The 22,411-nt window shown below is 53.9% G+C and overlaps 1 protein-coding gene across 4 annotated transcripts; it reads left to right on the top strand.

The window, feature by feature from the left end:
* Positions 1-1,052: 1,052 nt before the first annotated feature.
* SLC6A18 (solute carrier family 6 member 18) lies at positions 1,053-21,933 on the top strand. 4 transcript variants are annotated; one of them, XM_045285147.1, is made up of 11 exons: positions 1,053-1,256; positions 3,928-4,068; positions 5,002-5,148; positions 9,717-9,898; positions 10,558-10,668; positions 11,725-11,837; positions 16,353-16,481; positions 18,271-18,427; positions 19,075-19,279; positions 19,417-19,576; positions 21,544-21,928. In XM_045285147.1, exons 1-11 carry the CDS (start codon positions 1,097-1,099, stop codon positions 21,839-21,841), a joined length of 1,803 nt encoding a protein of 600 aa, XP_045141082.1. In that variant the 5' UTR covers positions 1,053-1,096; the 3' UTR covers positions 21,842-21,928. The 4 variants fall into 4 exon arrangements, with proteins under 4 accessions (XP_045141082.1, XP_004698449.2, XP_045141083.1 ...); XM_004698392.2 differs by having other exon boundaries at positions 5,011-5,148; positions 21,544-21,926; XM_045285148.1 differs by lacking the exon at positions 16,353-16,481 and having other exon boundaries at positions 21,544-21,933.
* The last annotated feature ends 478 nt before the right edge of the window (positions 21,934-22,411 follow it).

Here is a 22,411-nt window from a genome sequence, read left to right on the forward strand (position 1 = left end):
AGAGAGAGAGAGAGAGAGAGAGAGAGAGAGAGAGAGATTTGTATCAATAAAATGGCTCACACAGTTGTAGATGCAGGCAAGTCTGCTTCCAGGCAAGTTCCATGCCCTTGCATCAGATGTCAAACTGGAAGATTCTGGTGCAAGTAGCTTTAGAGGATGAATCCAAGATAGGCAGGGAGACCATAGGCCAGTGGTTGCAGAGGCGAATGAATTCCAGGTCAGCACGTCAGGCTTATGACTGGAAAGGTAAACAAATCCAAAGTCAACAGGTTAGAGGGCAGGTAGCTGTTGGCTCCCAGAAGTGGCTGGCCAAATCCAAAGAACCAGAGGTTGATAAGCCAGATGCAGGAGCCAGAACTAACAAAATTCAAGAGAGCTCTTCCACAGCATCCACTTATATAGGAAGGAGCCACACCCCTAGGGAAACTTTCTTTCTATTACATCAGGGCTGTGACCTGAGTGAGGGGCTTGCCATCCTCCCTAATCTTACAAAGGCTTGGCTGTTCATGCTAGATCTCATATGGGAGTTGATGACATTGTGTTAGGTCACCATTGGCGCATTACCTGGCCATAACTGCCAAACTACAGCAAATCCTGAACCGGTCAAGTTGACACAAAACTCAGCCATCACAGTTCCCTTGAGAAATTGTCCCATTGTTTTGTAGGTTGTCACCATTGCTACAAATGGGATATAGACAACCCACCTCTGTGTGTCATTTCTTTCCACTACATGTGAATCTCCAAGTATCTCAGTATAAAATGGTTCAGCACGAAACTCATTCTCTCTTTAAAATCACTAAATGCTCCCGGTCTGGGGGAGGGGGCTCCTGAATGTACCCCGTGTTACTGAAGATGGTTCTCACATCACCGGTGGCATCCCGTTGGCGGAGGTGGCTTGCTGGGACAGAGGGACTAGAGGACACCGGGGTCAATGAATGCTGGCCCAAGTGAGAACAAGAACTCAGCCCCCAGTTACCAATTAACCGGGCTCCACTGGTTTGCCTTTAAATCCATGAAAAACTACAACTGCAGGGGAGAGTGGCGTGGCTCTACAGGAGTGTGTGCTCCTCTGTGTGCGATCGCCAGCGCAGGAGGCATGGCTCTCACCGAGGAACCCCAGTCCCTTGTGGAGGACAGTGGGGACGAGCGGCCCAAGTGGGACAACAAGTTCCAGTACCTTCTGAGCTGCATCGGGTTCGCTGTGGGGCTGGGGAACATCTGGCGCTTCCCATACCTGTGCCAGACCTATGGCGGAGGTAAGCCGTTCACCTGGGCTTCTCAAGGTGGGACCCATGTCCTCCTTGGAGGAGGGCACCTGACTGGGGCGGGGTGGGGCTCACCTTTCTTGGCTTCCCCCCCAGGAGCTATCCATAAGATAGTTGTGTCACTCCAACTATTCAGAGGGAGCCTTCCTGGTAGGTGCCAGGGATCAGCCTTAGCGACCACTCACGTTCTTTGTCCTCCAATCCTTCAGGGAGAAGTTTAAAAAAAACAAAACTCACTGCCATCGGTAGATGGCGAGTCAGACTGACCCTAAAAGACAGTGGTTCTCCACCTTCCTAATGCCGCGACCCTTTAATGCAGTTCTTCATGTTGTGGTGACCCCCAACTATAAAATTATGTCGTTGCTACTTCATAACTGTAATTTTACTACTGTTATGAGTCATAATGTAAATCATAATGTGGTTTCCGGTGGTCTTAAGCAACCCCTGTGAAAGGGTCATTCAACCTCAAAGGGAAGGTGACCAGATTTAAAGCGGGACACCATTGACGGGGGGCGTTGGGGGGGGGTGTTCTTGGTTAAAATTTTGGTCTATATGGACCAAATAGACCGTTCTCTAGCTTGTTGTGCATTATTTCCAAAAATCAGGACTCTTTTAAAACGCCAAAAATCGGGACTGTCCCGTCAAAAGTGGGACGTCTGGTCACATTACCCAAAGGAGTCTTGACCCACAGGTTAAGAATCGCTGCTTTAAGACAAAGTAGAATAGCCCCTGTGGGTTCGCGAGACTATAACGTTTCCAAGGGTAAAAAGCCCCGTCTTCTCCCACGGATCAGCAGTGGGTTTGGACTGCTGGCTTACAGTTTGCATAGTTATCCACTATGCCATCAGATTGCTATCTGAAAGCATCGGCCAGTCTATAAATTCAATGCTTCTAAAAAACAAGACCTGGTGGCAATTGCAAACACTGTCACCTGCGCACTCCAGGTAGGTGGACGAGGGGGCTTCAAGAGCTTTTTGAAAACAGTCCCATGATCTGGTCATCACATTTGTCCACAGCTCTTTGCAGAGCCCTGGTGGTCTCGGCAAAGGTGTCCTGCATAGGTAGAATGGCTTGACCACTACTAGGCAGAAGTCTGATGATGGGGAGACTTGGAGATCGGCTTCCAAAAGGCTATGTGGACCAGCGTTCTCTGCACACACCTGGCGTCACCCTGCATCTGTGATGCTGGGTCTAAGGAGACAGAAATCTTACAAGCTGCCCACTCCCCTTGGTTCGTGGCATGAAGACGTTTGGGGAGGTGCCAGGCACCAGGGGGAAAAGGGTCCCCCAACATGGAACAGGCTTCAAGCAACCTTGCAAACACTGGCCAGGTTGTGGAAACGCCCATGTCTCATCAATCATAACCAAGTCAAAAGACCAGTTTCCCTCATGTCAAATTGTGACCCACGGTCACCCCACGTGTCTCAGAGCTGAACTGAGGCCCAGAAGGCTGTCGCTGGCTGCTGCTTCTGCAGAACATGGCCAGGGCTTTCTTCTGAGGCACCGGGTGGGCTCCACCTGCCAACCTCTCAGTGAGCAGCCAAGGGTGCTAACTTTCCGCACCACCCAGGGACTCAATGGGCAAGTTAGCAATTGTGAAGGGCCTGCTGCGTGTCTGGAATGTCCTGGGAACTCGGCCCCTTTGATCCTCACCAGGCTCGGAGTGGGACCAGCCCTCCCAGCTTCCACGGGGGAGGCTAAGTAAGCATTGGGGCTGTGTCGCAGTGGTGTGGCGTGTCTGTCCATCATCCCCGCTCCAGTGGACACCAAGGACAGGGAGGGGCAGTCTGCCTGCTCAACAGCTGGGTTCACAGGTGTGGGGGGAGGCGTTTTGTTCCACTTTTGAAACAGCTTCTTTAGGATCAACTTCCAACCATGAAAATCACTCCTTGAGTCTCAGGGAAATGTCTGCATTTTATTAGCTCCTGCTTTTCCTAAAGACTGTTCTACCCCACACCCTTGCTCCCTGTGTGACAAAGGTGAATTTTGTCTCATCCTGACCAGCATCGGTTATTTTGAAAACAATCTAAAATCTGATGTGCAGGTAACAGCAAATACTTCAATTTCCATGGGTCCATTATGACTGGAAGGGACTATTACTGCAAGGTGGAAGCGACCAGACAGCAGTGGATTCTGTTTCTAGGTTTCGCTTCCATTACGAAGAGCCCTGGTGGTGTTGACGTTAGTTACTCGGTGAGCTGCTAACCACAAGGTCAGCAGTTCAGGGTCACTCACTGCTCCAGGGGAGAGAGATGGGGCTTTCTACTCCTGTAAAGAATCCCAGTCTCGGAAACCCACAGGGGAGTCCGGCCCTGTCCACGAGGGTCAAGGGCAGTGTTTTCGTGGCTGCCCTGTATGGAGCAAATCCAGCAGCCTGCCCTCACCTCTCTGGGTCTCTGCGTCACAATGTGGTCATTGTCACCATATTTAGAAGTTCGTTTTACTCTAATGGCATTGCACACTTTATGAACGACAGGCAAGAGCCCCCAGAGCGTCCTTCCTCTTGTCAGGTAAGACTAGCAAGACAGAGAGTGACTTAGCCGAGGAACAGAGCTTTAGTCAGGGAGCCTGGGTCCCCCACACGGGGGAGGTGCCAGGGCCTTCTGTCCTGAGGCCCCGCTGGCAGGGGTGGCCACTGGCCCTGACCCTGTCCTCCTCGCAGGTGCCTTCCTCATCCCTTACCTCATCGCCCTGGTGTTTGAGGGGATCCCGCTCTTCCACATCGAGCTGGCCATTGGCCAGCGCCTGCGCAGGGGCAGCATCGGGGTGTGGACAGCCATCTCTCCCTACCTCGGAGGAGTAGGTAAGCCCCATGCCTATGGGCCCCTGCTGGGGACAGGGTGGGATGGAGCCGAGACCCCATCGGCCAAGCTCAGACAGCTGACAGAAACCAGGGCATGGGGCGGGGGTTTGCAGGGTCACGGGGCGAGAGGCAAGCCCGAGATCCTACAGGTAATCGAGAGGTGCCACGCACACCCTTCTGTGCTCACACCCTTGAGACCTGGGCATTGAGTCATCCGACTCAGTACCCCCGATGCCAAAGCCTGGAACAAAGACACGGGTGTTTGTTTGTTTGTTTGTTTGTTTGTTTGTTTGTTTGTTTGTTTTGGGGGGGTTGGGGGGCAGCTCAGAACACAGGATCAAGGGATCAGGTGCCTCGGGCAGGAATAGGAGGCTTCAACAGGAGGAGTGCCCCGTAACTCAGACATAGGGGGTCAGCTTCCGGAGCAACAAACAGCACAGCTCTGGCTCCTGAGTGTGGATGGGGCACTGAGACCCCCACATCCAGTGCCCAGGGACATCGCTGGAAACCTGGGCACAGATCCGGCAGTGTCTTGGTGTCACCATCCGGGGGAGTGACCTGCCACATGGGGACAGTTGCCAAGAGGACAATCCTGCAGCTCTACCCCAGACAGCCCTCCTGACCCCCCTGCAAAGCCAGTGGCCGGATAAACAGAGGGGCCAGCAGGCCAGGAGCTGTGGCAGCATGGGTGCCTGCTGGGGTGTGTTTTGACGCAGAGATAGGGTCCCGGGCGAGTCATCCCCAGGGAGGTTGGGGGTGGTGTGTATGCAGGCAGTTCCCCAAGGCCCCCTGGAAGCAGTCATGCATGGTTACTGAAGGAAGCAAGGCCCTGGGGGACATTGGCTTCCCAGCCTTGCTTTGATCTGCTGGCTTTCAACAGAGAGTGGGAGTGGGCAGAGGACAGGGCCCTTGGGCCCAGGCTGACCCTGGCAGTGTCCGCAGGGCTGGGCTGCTTCACCGTGTCCTTCCTGGTCAGCCTGTACTACAACACCATCCTGATGTGGGTCCTCTGGTACTTCCTCAACTCCTTCCAGAACCCACTGCCCTGGAGCAGCTGCCCACCCGATCGCAACAGGACAGGTAAGGGCGCCATTCAGGGCGGCTGCGGGGCTATCCCTGCTGAGGCTAGCTGGCCCGCTCCAGGACACGGCTGCGGGAAGGCCTGGGAGGGACCCCACAGAGCTCCAGGATGTGCGGGGAATCAGGCCTGCACAGGTGATGCCAGCCGGTCCGGAAGGCCCGAGGGGCTGAACCCATTACAGATAGCCTACAGGGGGCCACTTTAGAGACATGTGTGTGCTCAGGAGGCTAGAAGGTGGAAGAGAACCATGGCATCTGTATGTGTGTCTGTGTCTGTCTGTGTGTGCATGTGTGTGTCTGTGTGTGCATGTGTGTGTCTATGTGTGCATCTGTGTGTCTTTATATATCTGTGCCTGTATGTGTCTCTGCATGTGTGTGTCTATGTGTCTGTGTGTGCATGTGTGTCTGTGTGTGTCTATGTGTGCATCTGTGTGTGTCTGTATGTATCTGTGCCTGTATGTGTCTGTGCATGTGTGTGTCTGTGTCTGTATGTGCATGTGTGTATCTGTGTGTCTATATGTATCTGTGCATGTGTGTCTGTGTGTACCTGTGTGTGTCTGTATGTGTTCATGTGTGCATTTGTGTGTCTGTGTCTCTGACAGTATCAGTGCATGTGTGTGTCTGCATGTGTGTTGGTGTGTGCATGCATGTGCATATCTGTGCCTGTGTGTGTGTCTGTGTGTATCTGTGTGTGCCTACGTGTATCTGTGTCTGTGTGTGTCTGTATCTATGTGTGTTGGTGTGTGTGTGCATGTGCATATCTGTATGTGTCTGTGTGTATCTGTGTGTGTCTATGTGTATCTGTGTATCTGTGTCTGTGCATGCGTCTGTGTGTCCGTGTCTGTGTGTGCCGCTCTTTATATAACTCGGTTAGCACTCACTGTACAGGGTACGGCCTCATTAGCGGGCACAGTGGAAGCTGATGGCATCACATCAGATGATAATCCGCTCTCAGGTGTTAGTGGTTGTTAGGCACCGATGCGTTGACACTGACTCCTAGGCACCTTATGTGCACTAGAACTTTCACACTGCCGGCCCTGGCCATCCTCCCGGTGGTTCTTCTGTGGGAGCCCACTGTTGCAGCCACAGTATCAATCCATCTCGTCGAGGGTCTTCCTCTTTTTCGAGGCCCCCTACTTTACTAAGTACGGCATCCTTCTCCAAAGACTGGTCTCTACTGACAACATGTACAAAGTACACGAGACCAAGTCCCCCTACCCTTGCTTCTAAGGAGCACGCTGGCTGTACGTCTTCCAAGACAGAGTTATTCATTCTTCTGGCTGTCCCAGGTAGATTCAAGATTCTTCTATAATGCTATGATTCCATGCACTCACTCTTCTGTGGTCTTCCTTATTCAATGTCTGTCGGGTACCAGCCTCCACAATCGAATGGGTTCAAGAGGGAGTGGTGTCATTGAGGGGTAAATTTAATGAGACAGCAGACAAGATAAAGCATGTGAGTGCTCACCTCCGGGACTGCCATGACTTCAGGACCCAGATCTGTGCAGAAAAAGAAAGAGAATATTTCCATCCAAGGCTTATATACACTCAGGGGGCTTGCAAGCCCCCCTAATTACAAGTAACCACAAAAGTAACAAAGTGGGCTGTACCCTAACCCTAAACATCCCTGAGTCCATAGGACGAGTAACCTAACACCAGTGCCCTGGGCAGGTAAGGGACAGTGGCTGTCCTGAGAGCCTAGAGAGCAACAGCACATGTCTGCTCCTGTCGTTACAGCTGCCAGCTACATAGCAATCAGCTTGTAAGAGGTAACTTTAAGGTAGCACTACTATGAGAGAATATATTAATATTAATATATTAATATTAATTATGAGCATGTGATTGAGACTCATGAGGTTGAAGGCCCTCCTCCACCCCAGAAACCCAGCCTGCCAGGCTTCTAAATATATGAGAATAAAGGGTTCCTCCGTATACACTCTCTTCCCGTTCTCTGCTTCCCACAAATGTCCACATTTCACATGCATATGAGGCTATTGAAAATATGATTGCTTCAGAACCCACAGATTGGGAAAAAATATTTAACAAAGTATATCAGATAATAGGCTCATTTCAAAAATATATAGAAAATTATGAGACCTTACTAAGAAAAATACAAGCAACCCAACAAAAAATGGGCATAAGACATGAATAGATAATTTACTAAAGATGACACCCAGGCCATCAATAAGCCTAGGAAGAAATAGTCACACTCATTAGCAATAAGAAAAATACCAATCAAAGGATCAATGTGATACCACCTCACACCAAAACCCTTAGTAAAAGTTTTCTTTGAAATAACAGAAAATAATAAATGCTGGAGGGGATGTGGAGAGATTGGAATGCTCCGACCTCGCTGGTGGAATTGTAGAATTGTACAACCCCTATGGAAATCAATTTGGCGCTTCCTTAAACAAATGCAAAGAAAAATACCTTTTGGTCCTGCAACCTCCCTGCTTGGTATATACCCTAAGGAAATCAGGAACCCAACGTGACACATGCAGACACATTTTTTTGTTTGTTTGTTTGTTTTTAATCATTTTATTGGGGGCTCGTACAATTCTTATCACAATCCATACATACACAATGGTGTCAAGCACATTTGTACATTTGTTGCCCTCATCAGTCTCAAAACATTTGCTTTCTGCTTGAGCCCTTGGTGTGACCTCCTCATTTTTCCCTCTCCCCCCCCCGTACCCCCTCCCTCATGAACCCTTGATAATTTATAAATTGTTATTATTTTGCCATATCTTACACTGTCTGATGTCTCCCTTCACCCACTTTTCTGTAGCCTGTCCTCCAGGGAGGAGGTTATGTGTAGATCCTTGTAATCGGTTCGCCCTTTCTACCCCACCTTCCCTCCACCCTCCCAGTATTGCCACTCTCGCCACTGGTCCTGAAGGGATCATTTGTCCTGGATTCCCTGTGTCTCCATTTCCTATCTGTACCAGTGTACAACTTCTGGTCTAGCCAGGTTTGTAATGTAGAATTGGGATCATGATAGTAGCGGGGTAAGAAGCATTTAGGAACTAGAAGAAAGTTGTACGTTTCATCGTTGCTCCACTGCACCTTGACTGGCTCCTCTACTCCCCAAGACCCTTCTGTAAGGGGGTGTCCAGTTGCCTACAGATGGGTCTTGGGTCCCCAATCTGCACTTCTCCTCATTCACAATGATTTGACTTTTTGTTCTTTGATACCTGAAACCTCATCCCTTCGACACCTTGTGATCACACAGGTTGGTGTGCTTCTTCCATGTGGGCTTTGTTGTTTCTGCAGACACATTTTCAGAGCAGCCATTGCTATCATAGCCCCATCATGGAAACAAAGAAAACCTCTCACTCCGGAGGAACGGGTATGCAAATGCTGGTGCGTTCACACAGCAGACTCGGATGCATCCTTAAAGGACAGGGATGAGCCTGTCAATCACCTGGGGACAGGGACAAATCAGAGGGCATTATGATTAGCAAAGTTCGTCAACCTCATAAAGGTCAATCTTTGATGACACCGGTATTAGAAAGGAAAAGGAAGAAAAAGAAAAACGGTTTCACACCACAGGGTATGATTTCAGAGCCTATGATGAGTCCAGGGATGGGATGAGGAGGGGGGCGGGAGGAAAGGGACAGGAAACGTTGGGGGGGGGGGGCGGGTATACACAGGAAAGAGTGAGAGAAGAAGAACAAAAAGATCCACACTTAGAGGGAGTTTACTGGGACCATGACCGACGTCATTGGTGGGCAGGGCTGTACAGCTACATGGCATATGTTTCCTTCTGTGAGTATTGTATCCTATAAACAAAAGGAAAATCGTAACGATAGTAAATAAAGTTAAAATGTTAAATGGAAACAGAAGGCTCACAGCTCTAACAACCCCTCCAGATTGCTCACCCAGCGGGTCTAAACGCTGGCCTGAGGGGCTAGAGAAGGAGGGAAAATAAGACAGAAGCGGACTCGGAGACACTGGTGACAGACGGACCAGTTCGTTGCAAAACAGAGATAGAAAGAAAGGCAACGCCGTGGCTTCGGTGAGGCCACCTCAGTCCTCAGAGTGACACCGTTGCTCCTTAGCCCTGCAACGAGGTCTTGGGCCACAGATTCGCCCGGTGCAACAACAAGATGTTTGATTTCTTTCTCCCCTGTGGCTTCCATGGGTTTAGACTCTAAACTTCAGAGCCATAAGAGTTGTAGGCAGAGAGGTCGGGTTTCCACGCATCATCTGGGGGACACAAGTCATAGCATGGGGGAACCCAGAATCTGCATCAGCAGGGGTTAGTGCACGGGGGAGTGGGGGTGAGGTCTCTGAGAGCCAAGAGGCTGTGGGCGCTGGGACCAGTGGGGCTCAGCACTGGGACCAGTGGGCTCAGCGCTGGGACCAGTGGGGCTCAGCACTGTGACCAAAGCACAGACAGGGCCGGGGCTGAGCGGGCGGCAAATACCTCTACCTTACCTTCCTGTTGCACCTCACCAGAAGTTTCATGAACATCACGTCCCAGTAATTGCCCCTGGCCCATGGGGCCTGCTGCCCCAGGGTGATGGGAGAGGGGGTGACAGCAGCATTGATGCCCCTTGGTTGCAGGGTTCGTGGACGAGTGCCAGGGCAGTGGTGTGGTGAGCTACTTCTGGTACCGGCAGACGCTGAACATCTCAGCCGACATCGGCGACAGCGGAGCCCTGCAGTGGCGGCTGCTCATGTGCCTGGCAGCCTGCTGGGTGGTTGTGTACCTGTGTGTCATCAGAGGCATTGAGTCCTCGGGAAAGGTAGGCGCCCCCTCCCCAGCGCCTCATGACTTCCCTCTGCCCGAGGGTGCCCTCCAAGAGAAAGTGGTAGCAGAGGCTTCCTCCGTCCCACCTTCCCGTCCCCTCTGCCCTCGAGGCTCAGTCTATACCCCGTGGGTAACGGTTAGGGGGACAGCAAAGGCCTGCTACCCTCTGAGCTGCAGGATCGGAAGCCCTGAGCCCAGGTGAGGAGTGAGAGCCGGGAGTTCTGGATTTGTGGAGGATGGATCTCTGGGGGTGGGGGGGCCCACTGGGGTCCTCTCCTCCCCTGATGTTGGCCCAGGGCCACTCACCGGCCCGGCCCAGAAGGGACCTCACTTCTCTGGCTCCGGTGTCCACTCTGGGCTACGTGGTCAGAGTCCACCCCCGCTGCCCTCCCCCACAGGCATTCAGGGTTCATGTGGGGGGTCCCCCTCCCTGAGCAGATGCCCCAGAGAGGCAGGAAGTCCCCTCCTGAAGTCCCCTTCTGTACCAGCATCCTCAGGAGTGGCAGTGAGCCATCTCAGAGTGTCCCTGCATCCCTGCTCCTCTCCAGGGGCAAGAAGGCGAGGGTGTGTGTGTGTGTGTGTGTGTGTGTGTGTGTGTGTGTGTGTGATTGGAGATGTGGTCACCTGGGGTCTTCTCTGTCTTCCTCGCTGAAGGTCATTTATTTCACCGCCCTTTTCCCGTACCTGGTCCTGACCCTCTTCCTCATCCGGGGACTCACCCTGCCCGGGGCCAAGGAGGGCCTGCTCTACCTCTTCACCCCTAACGTGAGTGTTTGAGGGGTTCAGCCTGCATGTGGAGCCCAGGCCGGGGCCACGGGGCGGGAGCAGGGAGCAGGGATCCAGGAGGAGCGCTTCATTTGGAACTCGCCGACCAGTGGGTGACTGCTGGACCTCCCCATGGAACCTGGGCATAGTGAGCAGTCCCTGGTCTGAAGCTACTGTGTAGGGAGAAGCCAGCCCCATTCAGGGGCAGGGACACTGGACCACCCTTTGGGGGTCAGGCTTCAGTCCAGCCCTTGTGTTCCTCTAGCAGCATGCACCCACCAGGCAAGAGGTCAGGGATCCCCTCTCTGCCCCGCAGAGTCCAGGGTCCCAGCATCCCCTAACAAGATCCCTGAAGAACCTCCTGGGGGCTTCCAGCCATGCCTTCCCCTTCCCTGGGAGATGGAGGAGTGGCTGCAGAGATGGGCAGAGGGTGGACGTGGTTCAGGCAGGATGGGCAGTCAAATGGCTACTCATAGAAAAAGGAGGTGAGCGGATAAATAGGGGAAACAGATAGAGGAAGAGGAGGAAGGAGAGAGGGGATGAGGAGGAGGACAAAGAGGAGGGAGAGAAGAGAGGGAGAAGGAGGAGGGAGAGGGAAGGGGCCCCACAGCCCTGGGTGGGACATGCCTGCCCACAGACACACCTGGGACCAGTGGGCGGTTGTGGGTAAACCCAGGTCACCATGGCAGAGCCCATCTGAGGACCCTCCACCCCACCCAGAAGCAGCGCTTCTGATCTGAGCAGATTCAATAGCTTCTCACCCATTTGCCCACCGGGACAGGTCTGTGTCAGCCAAGCTGTCAGAGCCCAAGTGTCCCGGTTGTGGACAGGGGTGGGGCGGGCTGGCACCCCTGCAATGGGAGGGGCCAAGAACGACACTGAATTCTCAGAGTGGGTGTGCCCATGCGCCCAAGGCCCCAGACAGTTCTGGGGGCTCCAATCTGCTCAGGAGCATGCCCCAGGGCTGTTCTTGAATGGTGCATGCACGAGCAGGTGTCTGTGCCCCCCCATGGGTGTGTGAGTAACCCTCACACCCCACCCTCCCGCTCGTTCTAGCTGGAGATCCTCCGGAACCCGAGGGTGTGGCTGGACGCAGCCACTCAGATCTTCTTCTCTCTGTCCTTGGCCTTTGGAGGACACATCGCCTTTGCAAGTTACAACCCGCCCAGGTAGGCAGCGCAGAATCGGCTGAGCTCACAGGTTCAAAAGCAGCGGGGCAGCACTTCTTTATCTCGGGGTCCTGGCCGTGGCCCTCGGGCAACCTTCTGTGCGTTGACGATAAGAGCTTTATCCTGGGTGTATTATGTGCACTGGAGCCAAAGGCGTGTCGTGCCGGCGGCAACTGAGTCACCCCGGGGTTGGCAGGAGGTCACCTGAAAGGCAGTGTAGAGCAGCTGGTGCCAACCTGCACCGTAAACCGGGATGAGCAAGCCAGGGGTGGTGACATCACTGCCAAAACGATGAGGACTAAAATTAGCCACAGGCATCAGGCAGGATGTTGTAAAAGCAGACACCTGCTGGGGACACATCCATTTATGACAAAGCGGATTCAAGGCGGGCACGAGGATTTTATGGGGCCACCGTGTGCTTCTAGCACTGCAACACGCAATGCCATAGACTCAGGAAACAGGCAACGCACCAGGAGAGATGTTGTGGTGAGGTGCCGTAGTCCTGGCACACAGCAAGCGCAGGTGCAATAAAACAAAACACTGCCTGGTCCCACACCATCCTCGCCACCCTGGCTGTGCCTGAGCCCCTGGTCGCAGCCACCGCGTGACTCCATCTTGTTCCGGGGTTCCTGCTGCCCCTCTACTTTACAAGCATGATGTCCTTCTCCAGGGACTGTTATCTCCTGATCACACGTCCAATGCACACGAGACCAAGTCTCCCCATCCTCACTTCTCAGGAACACTGGCTGAAGTGCTGCCCAGACAGGCTTGTTTGCTCACGGCATAATGCATATTCTGCATATGCATGTTCTGCATGGACCCCGCCGTCCAGATGCCTCGATGTGCCTCTGAGCTTCCTTGGCCATTCTCCAGCTTCCACAGGCCTCTGAGCCGAGTGAAAGGGCCTGTGGGAGGTCAGGTGCACCTTAGTCCTCAAAGGGAGGACCTTGCCCTTGAACCCTTGGCGCAGATTCGCCCCAGGTAATACCTCACTTGCTCGGTGACTGCTGCTTAGCAAAGGGCGTGGATTGTAGATCCGAATGAAATGAGGTCCTTAACAACTTCAACCTTCTCTCCCTTGATTGTGATACTCATTTTTTGGATTTGGGCTTGTGGGGCTTGGGGTCGTTTCTGCAATGAATTAGTGTCTCAAGTGCCCTTCGCTCTCAGGTCAGGCTGTGTGCATCGACCAAGAGGCAGTTCCACGAAACAGAGCCAGGGGGCGGGGGTACACGGTTTAAAGTCAGGAAAATGTGCTGCAGGGTTGCATCCTCTCGCCAGACTTATCTGACCGTGAGGACTTGAGTTTTCTTTACCCTGAGCTGTAATCCACACTGAAGGCTGCAGTCTTTGATCTTCCTCGGCATGTGCCTGAAGACCTCACTTTCAGAAAGCAAGGTTGTGTCATCTGCATATCTCAGGCTGCTAAAAAGCCTTCCTCTGGTCCTGCTGCCTCATTCCTCTTCCTGTGGTCCAGCTGCTCAGATAATATGCTCAGCACACAGATTGAATAAGTGTGGTGAGAAGACACAACCCTGATGCACAACTTTCTTGATTTTAAACCATGCAGTATGCCCTTGTTCTGTTTCAACGGCGATCCCGTGATCCATGTCTAGGTTCTGCCTGAGCACAGTGCAGTGTTCTAGCAGTCCTTAGGTTGGTTCATTTTTTTTTAAGGTTTCCAAGTAGGATGGGCCAGGGGTGGAGAAAAGTTGTCAGGGATGCTACAACACTTAGAATCATAGAATCAGGTGGCTTTCAATGTTTGATTTTCAGAACAGATCAGAAAGATATCAAAATTGATGTAAGATGTACTTGGAGGCTAAAGCTGGGCACAATAATTAGCACCAATGGTCTTTCTTTAGAAATGGTTTGCTGAAGTGGAACCTCTGAGTTGTCTTGGACACTTGAGATAGAGATGACACTCGAAGGTTTTTTCTTGAGATTTGGTTGGTATATCCTTATCATGAATGAACTATTTCCTAAGGCTATTTTACACCAATGTATCTGAGTTATGGGAGCCCAATGGCATGATTGGGTAAGTGTTGGATTGTTATCCTCAAGATCAGTAGTTCAAGCCCACCAGCTGCTCCTGGGGAGGAAGATGAGACTATGTGCTTCTGTAAAGATATACAGCTTTGGAAACCCTATGTAATAACCGAGTTGCTATGAGTCAGACTATATGAAGAAGAACTCCCTGGGAGGGAGTTATATGTAGATCCCTGTGATCAGTTCCCCCTTTCTCTCCCCACTGTCCCCTTACCCTCCTGGTATCCCTACTCTCATGATTGGTCCTGAAGAGTTTCTCTGTCCTGGATTCCCTGTGTTTCCAACTCTTATCTGTACTAGTGTACATGCTCTGGTCTAGTCAGATTTGTAAGGTAGAATTGAGATCATGATAGGGGAGAGGAAGCATTAAAGAACTAGAGGGAAATTGTATGTTTCATTGATGCTATACTGCACCCTGACTGGCTCGTCTCTTCCTTGTGACCCTTCTGTAAGGGGATGTCCCATTGTCTACAGATGGGCTTTGGGTCTCTACTCCATACTCCCCTCATTCACCTTGATATGAATTTTTGTTCTGGGTCTTTGATGCCTGCTACCTAATCCCATCGACACCTCATGATCACGCAGGCTGATGTGCTTCTCCTATGTGGACTTTGTTGCTCCTCAGCTAGATCAGTGCTTGTTTATTTTCAAGCCTTTAAAACTCCAGACACTGTATCTTTTGATAGCCAGGCACCATCAGCTTTCTTCATCACATTTGCTTATGCACCCATTTTGTCTTTACTGATTGTCAGGAAGGTGAGCATCACAGAATGCCAGGTTATTAGAACAAAGTGTTCTTGCATTGAGGGAGTAAGTACTTGCGTAGAGGCCCAATGCCCATCTGTTACCTTAATACTTAACATATAAATATATGGACATATCTCTATTTCCCTATCATTATATAGAAATATATTTACATATGTACATGCCTGTATTTAGACCTCTATAAATGCCCTTTGCCTTCTAGTTATTTCCTCTATTTCCTTTTGCTTTCCTTTGTTCCTTTATCATGTTCAGCCTTCAATAAGGTTCAGTAATTTCTCTCCACTACATTGCTCTTGATCAAGCCCTACCAGGCATCCTATACCCTCCTCACCATCGATTTGTTGTTCCTTTGTCCCTGGGTTTGTTAACACCCACTTCTTTTCCCCTACCCCACCCCCACCCCCATGTCCCCTGAGAACCGTTGGTCCCATTATTTTTAACTCTGGATTGTTTATCCTGCTTATCTAGATAGGCATGCCAAGACAGTAATAAGCACAAAAACAAGATAGAACAAAACCAAACAACAACAAACAAACGGCGGGGGTGGGGGTGGGGGAGAGTTCTATAAATAGTTCCAGGTCTGTTTGTTGACCTCTTTAAACTGTTTAAAAGCTAGATGTCATGTTGATAATCAGGTGCTGCTGCCTCAAGTCATGGTATTTTCTGTCATCTCATATGCATGCGAAGGTTGGGTATTAAATAAGACTTGGGAAGAGACGATGCCTTTGAATGAGGGTGTGGGCCAAGAATATTAAAAGTACCAGGAACTGCCAAAAGAACAAGCAAGTCTATCTTGGACGACGTACAGCCAAAATGTTCCTTAGAGGCAAGAACGATGAGACTTCATCTCACGTTCGTTGGACATGTTGTCAGGAGAGACCAGTTCCTGCAAAATGGCATCAAGCTTGGCGGAACAGAAGGAGAGCGAAAAGGTGGAAGGCCCTCAACCAGATGGATCGGTCCAGTGCCTCCAGCAACGGGCCCAAACTTCAGGACAATTGTGGTGATAGTGCACGACAGTCCGATGTTTTGTCCTGCGGTACGTAGGGTCACTCTGAATCATAATCGACTCGGCGGCACCCAACAACACAGCAAGGAGTCAGAACCCATCCAATGACAGAGCTCATCTTTGTTAGAACCTCTCTCTGGGGCATATTCCTTCCACCCCCTGGCCTGACACAGGGAAGCCCACCCCCACCCCTGGTTACTTGTTAGGGTGTCCAGCAATGGAGGTGGCCGGGCAATTGGAGCTGGTCAGAGAAGCAAACGTGGGCTTTCTGACAGGCAGAGTAAGGGAACCATCTGATTCCACCAGACCTGAGGGGCAGTGAGTCATTCTGTGTGTGCCAGTAGTTCTCCTGTACGGGGGACCCCTGCAGACACACACACACCCCACCCTCAGAGGCCAGGTCTGGGTGGGAGGGGGATGAAACCTGGGAGATGCCAGCATCACTCCAAAGCCACAATCCCATCCTCAGGAGAGGACTCTGCTCTGGTGGCCACGTGCCAGAAACTGTGCCTCTCCCACTGAGAGAACAGTGGGGGTGGGGGCCTGGGAGGCCACCAGCCACGGGTCCCCATCCCTGGCTGCTGGGCTGCTGGGGAGGCTGGACATGGACTTCATGCTGCAGGTCTGTGTGTACCCCGGGAGCGGTACTCCAACACCGAGAGTCCTGGTGACACCCATGTGTGCATCCCCAGGAACGACTGTGAGAAGGACGCTGTGATTATCGCCCTGGTGAACAGCATGACCTCCCTCTATGCCTCCATCACGGTCTTCTCCGTCGTGGGCTTCAAGGCGACCAACGATTACGAGAAGTGCCTGGACAGGTGAGCGCCAAGGCTGGCTGTAACTGGGACAGCCGTCTGCCGTGTGGTTGGGCACTGTCTGGATAGGTGTGCTCCATGCCAGGGCACTGTCTGGACAGATGGGTGCCAGGCTGTACTGGGTCTCAAGCCTGGCACCCCTGCATGATGGCTAAGCTGTGATGAAGTCCAGTGTAATCCCGAAGCATGCTGGCTTAGAGAGGCCCTCCCAGGACCGATGTGGAGAAAGGGAATCTGCAGACGTGACTAAGTCAAGGCCCCGAAGATAAGACATCATCCTGGATGGTCCGGGGAGGCCCTGACTCCAGGGACACGTGTCCTCAGAAGCAAAAGACGGCAGAAGAGGAGAACACCTTGTGCTGACAAAGGCGGACATCAGAGGGATGTGGCTGTGACCAAGGGGCCCAGGAACGACCAGAAGTTTCCAGGTGTAGGGAAGGATGCGCCCTGGAACCTCCCGAGGGAGCCCGGCCCTGCGGACACCCTGTTCCAGCCTTTGGACCTTCAAAATGTGAGAGCTTAAACTGCTGTCGCTCAAACCCACCCCCCAATCTGTGCAACCCCAGGAGGGGATTCCAGAGCCCTGGCAGTGTGGTGGTTATGCATTGGGCTGCTAACAGCAAGGTCGGTCCTTTGAAACTGCCAGTCACTCCTCAGGAGAAAGACCGGATGTTCTAGTCCCGTGAAAAGGGACAGTCTCTGAAATTCACGGGGGCCATTCTACCCTGTCCTGTAGGGTCGCTATGCATCGGCGTTGACTCGGTGGCAGGGGGGAGTAAAAGATTCCAGGAAGGCTCGACCCTACAAGCAGAGTTCCTGTGCCCAGTGGTGACTATGGTGACTGTGCCCTGCCGGGCATTGGGTGACATCAGGAAGCCTTTGGGGGTCACAGCTGGAGAAGGTGCTGCTGGCACCCAGTGGGTGGGATGCAGGGATGTTGCTAAGCATCACAGACATGCTAGAAGCTGTCCAGCAGCTCTGGTCCGCCATGCTCCGGTGAGCATGGGTGACCATTGCCTGTTCAGAAGGACGGAGTAAAGACAGGTGTCACTTCCTCCGGGAGGAGGCGGGAAGCAGCAGTGGCAACCCAAGGACCAGGTGCTCCCATCTGCTGCTCTCCAGGAATGAGTGGCTGTAGGGGCAGCCTGGTGAACCTCTCTTGAAAGCAGAAGGGACAATTCTTCCAGCTTCTGCTGCCGAGCTGGTGGCCCATGGAGGGTGTATCCACATGAAAAGGGTGCATGGCCCATGCAGGGTGGTTTCTGGGGCCATGTGGCTCAAGTCTAAGTCCATCAAGTTCACCAGGACCCACCCCAGCCAGGGAGCCCTCGGATGGCTTTGCCAGCCATGTGGGCACATAGCATGGAGCAGGGGACACCCATCTGCTGCTTTGCACTGGCTGCAGAGTGGTGCCCCACCCACCCACCCCGCCCAACAGTGCCCTGAGCACAGGAAGAAAGGCAGCCGTAGACCGCAGGCATGAGGAGTAGAGAGAGGTGTCAGAGCCAGCCACAGTCCTTGGAAGCCCATGTCCCTCAATCCCAAAGCTGCCCCCTCTTTAGCCACCCAGACGACCCCATGTGGCCCACTCTGAGCCTCAGACGGCTGCTCCCAGGCCTGGACCTGTGGGGCACGAAAGCAGCCCTCTCTTCCCTCAGGGGCCTCCTCTGTCTGGGACACCATCGATGTCACAGTTCTTTCCTTGCCTGTCACTGGAGGTGTCTTCTGCCGCGGCGTTGAAGGCAGGAGTGTGGGACTCCACCCTGCTCGCTCAGCCCCACTCCCCCCACAGGAACATCCTCAGCCTCATCAACGCCTTTGAGCTTCCCGACCAGAGCGTCTCCCGAGACGACTACCCAGCCGTGCTGGCCGACCTGAACGCCACCCAGCCCGCGCGCGTGGCCCGCCTGCTCCTGAGGAGCTGCCGCCTGGAGGACTTCCTGGACAAGGTACAGGAGCACAAGGGACCTGCAGAGCCCTCTCCACACACCAGAGACCAGGCCGGACAGCCACCCCCAGGGCACCTAGGGCCTGAGCCTGGCAGGAGAGGGAGGATGGACCAGGGGTACAAGTCACCATGTTGCCCAGTGGTGCTGGCCATTGGATTAGGTGCCCAGTGGGGAGCAGGCCGCAGCAGGAACTCCTTAGTCACTGATCATCTTCTGTGGAAGTCCACCTGATGGGCGGCCCACCCCAGGGGCTGCAAGATGGGAGGGGCATGGGCTGGGGTGTGCACCTGCTGTAATGCAGCACGCCACACGCTACCATGTATGTACCATATGCATGCACGGGGCAGAGGGAGCCCAGCAGGGGTGGTGTGCATGTGAGGGCGGGGCTGGGTGCACAGTATGCGTGTGCACAAATGGGGCAGAGCATGGAGGGCGGTATGGGTGGGGCTGGTTGTGCGTGAGCTTGTGCTGCCATGTGGTGTGCTGTGCACCTGTGCGCGTGGGGCAGAGCACGGGTGCAGTGGGCCGTGTGCACGTGAGGGGCGGGACTGGGTGTGAAACCTGCAGTGGGCACGCGTGGTGAGAGCACAGGGGCAGGGTGCCGAGCGCGCCCGTTGACGTGCGCGCGCCCGTGCGACGTGCCGCAGAGCGCCTCGGGCACGGGCCTGGCCTTCATCGTGTTCACCGAGTGCCTCCTGCACCTGCCGGTCGCGCCCGCGTGGGCCGTGCTCTTCTTCGGGATGCTCTTCACCTTGGGGCTGTCGTCCATGTTCGGGAACATGGAAGGGGTCATCACGCCGCTCCTGGATCTGGGCGTGCTGCCCAGGTCAGTCCCCAAGGAGCTGCTGACCGGTGAGTGGGCTGCGGGCCGCCCTGCCTGTCGCCTGGCCACCCTCCGGCCGGGGAAGGGAGGGGGGCGGAGGGAAAGGAGGAGACGGCAGGGCCAGGGCCAGCAAGCCGCTGAGCCGCGCTGAGCCGCGTGTCTGCAGGGCTGGTCTGTCTGGCCTGCTTTGCCTGCGCCCTCTGCTTTACCCTGCAGTCGGGCAACTACTGGCTGGAGATCTTTGACAACTACGCCGCCTCCCTGAACCTCATCATCTTCGCCTTTTTCGAGGTCTTTGGGGTCGTTTATGTTTATGGGATGAACCGGTGAGTTCAGGCTTGGGGGGGGGGGCAGGAGATGGAGAATTGAGGGCCACCTTTTCCTCAATGGAGCCAGGGAAGGACAGTCTTCCAAGTGTTCCACTGTTGAAGGGGTCACCCATCTCTCTGGCTGCCAGCACTGAGCTAGCCTTCTCCACCACGTGGGCAAACCTGGGTTCTGCTGACCATCCAGGGTCTCCTAAGAGTCCAAGTCCAGGGGACTCAGTGACAGCAGGAAGGTCCAGGGCAGGCTCTGGGCTCCATCCCACCCTGGGCCTCGGCAGGGTCATTTCTCCCCACCTCAGACATCATCCTTGGTCACATCTCTGCCCAGAGCCCACCAGCACTGGGTCCAGGACCCAGAGATCCCCCAGGAGCTTGGTCCCTGCATCCTCCTCCCCTTACATTCCGAGGGCATGCTAGAAAGTTCTGTGGGCATGGAAAGTCGGGGACAGCCAGACTTACCCATGGTTCCTGAGACTAGAAGAGGCAGCATGGCTGGGGCAGGTGTCCAGCCAAGCCACCCGGGCAACTTGGTGAGAAAGTGAACCCTTAAGGCCTAAGCAGGCTGGGGCCCCACAAGGTGATCCTCCAGAGGTGTCTAGAGGTGGCGCCTGGAGGAAGTTGGGGGTCAGGGGGAGAAGGGGGCATGCGGGAGCTTCAGGAGGCCCTCGTGCTGCTAGGAAGGTGTCCCGGGGGTCCTGTACAGAGGGGGACAGTCAGGAAAATGGGGCCTGGCCTAGAGATGCCCAGCGGAGTCCCTGTGTAAGTGGTGTGCAAAGTGACCGTGCATCCATCCAGGAGGGTAAAGCAATGTAAGTTGGTTCTGACTCACAGTGAGCCTGTGGGACAGAGTCCAGCTGCCCCTCAGGGTTCCCGAGGTTGGCTGTCTTCCCAGAAGCAAACTGCCACCTCCTTCTCCCCAGGAGTACCCAAGGTTCCAAACAGGCAAGCTTGAGCTTAGCAGCCCTATTATGCCCCCAGGACACATGAAGGTACCGGTGCGCGGTTCTTAGTCACTGAGTTAGGCTATAACTAATGTCACCATGGGGCTCTGGCGAGCAGACGTGTTCTCAGGGCTCAGGTGTCCAAGAAGCTCCTTGTGTCAGATACACTGTATCTTTTCCATTTCTGTCTGTCTGCTCCTCAGGGAGCAGAGGAGGCTGGCACCTTTCTTCCTCCATCTGTGCTTTCTTGCTGTTTAGCCCTGGGGTTTAGTGGTTACACGTTGGGCTGCTAACTGCATCAGCTGGTCAAAACCACCAGTCACTCCCCAGGAGAAAGATGGGGCCGCCTGCTCCCTTAAAGAGTGACAGTCTTGGAAACCCACAGGGGCAGCTCTACCCTGCCCTGTGGGGTCGCTGTGAGTCCCCATAGACTGGATGGCAGCTTGGTTTCTGGAGTTTCCTATTTCCAAGGAGGAGGTGGACCCAGCACACATCCTGCATTAGCACTGCCGTGACCACGCATCAAAGACGGGATCTGCACCTTGGGGCTAGGCTTACAACACATTGTGGGGGACAGAATTCAAGCGGAAAGTCACCCTGACCTCAGGGGGACTCCCAGAGGCCATATGACTTGTCAGGACCCATGTGTCCCTGGGAACCCATCAGGCAAGGCCCTGGGTGGGTTGAGGGGTGGGACAGACCATCAGCAGGGTGGGAATATAGGATGGGACAGACCACAGTGGGACTTGGGGAAGGGCAGACCAGCAGGGTAGGGTGGGACAGAGATAGACCATCACCATGGGAGAGGGGCTGGGGGTGGGGACAGATCATCAGCAGGCAGGGCATATGGGGTGAGGCAGACCCTGGTGGAGCTTGGGTAAGGATAAGCTATGGTGAGGATTGAGGGGGGGGGGGAGGAGAAGGGGGAACAATCATCAGGGTGGGGGTGGTAGAAGAGATAGACCATCAGCAGGGCAGGGGCAGGGCCTAGGTTGAGAGCCTGAAGCCTCGTCTGCCTGGGGTCAGATTCTGCAATGACATAGAGTGGATGACCGGGAGGCGGCCAAACCTCTACTGGCGCGTGGCGTGGAAGCTGGTTAGTCCCCTGCTGCTGCTGTCCGTCTTTGGGGCCTACCTCGTCCTCCTCGTCCAGAAGCCACTCAGCTACAAGGCCTGGAACCCCCAGCATGTAGGTCCTTCTATGAAGCCCTTCCCTGACGACCCCCTCCATGGGCAGTGTGCCTGTCACCTCTGCCTGAGAATGGGGGGCTCAGAATGTATACAGGACTGGGGCCCAAGTCGTCCAGGAGCTCCAGCTCCCTAGCTGACCCCCTGAGAGCCCCAGAAGCCTTGGGGTCCAGTCATTGATTTGGGGGAACATAATGGTTTCATGTTCCTGTGACCTAAGCCTTGTCCTAACCTTGAATTCACAGAGGTGGCCTCATGCCTCCTGAGGTAGGGCAGGGACAGGCAGCCCCACAGGGCCCATTGCTGGGCCACAGCAGGGGTGGGCACAGGCAGGGGTGAGGAGGGTACCGTTACCAACCCGAGTAGTTCAGCTGCAAGAGTGTCCACGTTTGACTTTCTCAGCAAAGGAAGCAGTGCACCAGTCACCCTCTGACATAAGACCATGGCCACACGTGCACATGGAGTAGCCTGGCCCTGGAGACAACCCCACACAACACACACACATGAGACCCAACACACACACACACTCACAGACACCCAACACACAGACACACAGACCCACCTCACTCGCACACTTACAGAGACCCAACACACACACACATACAAACACACTCACAGTCACCCAACACACAGACACAAAGACCCAACTCACTCGCACACTTACAGAGACCCAACACACACACACACACACACACACACACACACA

This window comes from Echinops telfairi, unplaced genomic scaffold (assembly GCF_000313985.2).
Source record: "Echinops telfairi isolate 266 unplaced genomic scaffold, ASM31398v2 ScPeMD7_7469;HRSCAF=8507_1, whole genome shotgun sequence".
In the NCBI taxonomy this organism is placed as follows: domain Eukaryota; kingdom Metazoa; phylum Chordata; class Mammalia; order Afrosoricida; family Tenrecidae; genus Echinops; species Echinops telfairi.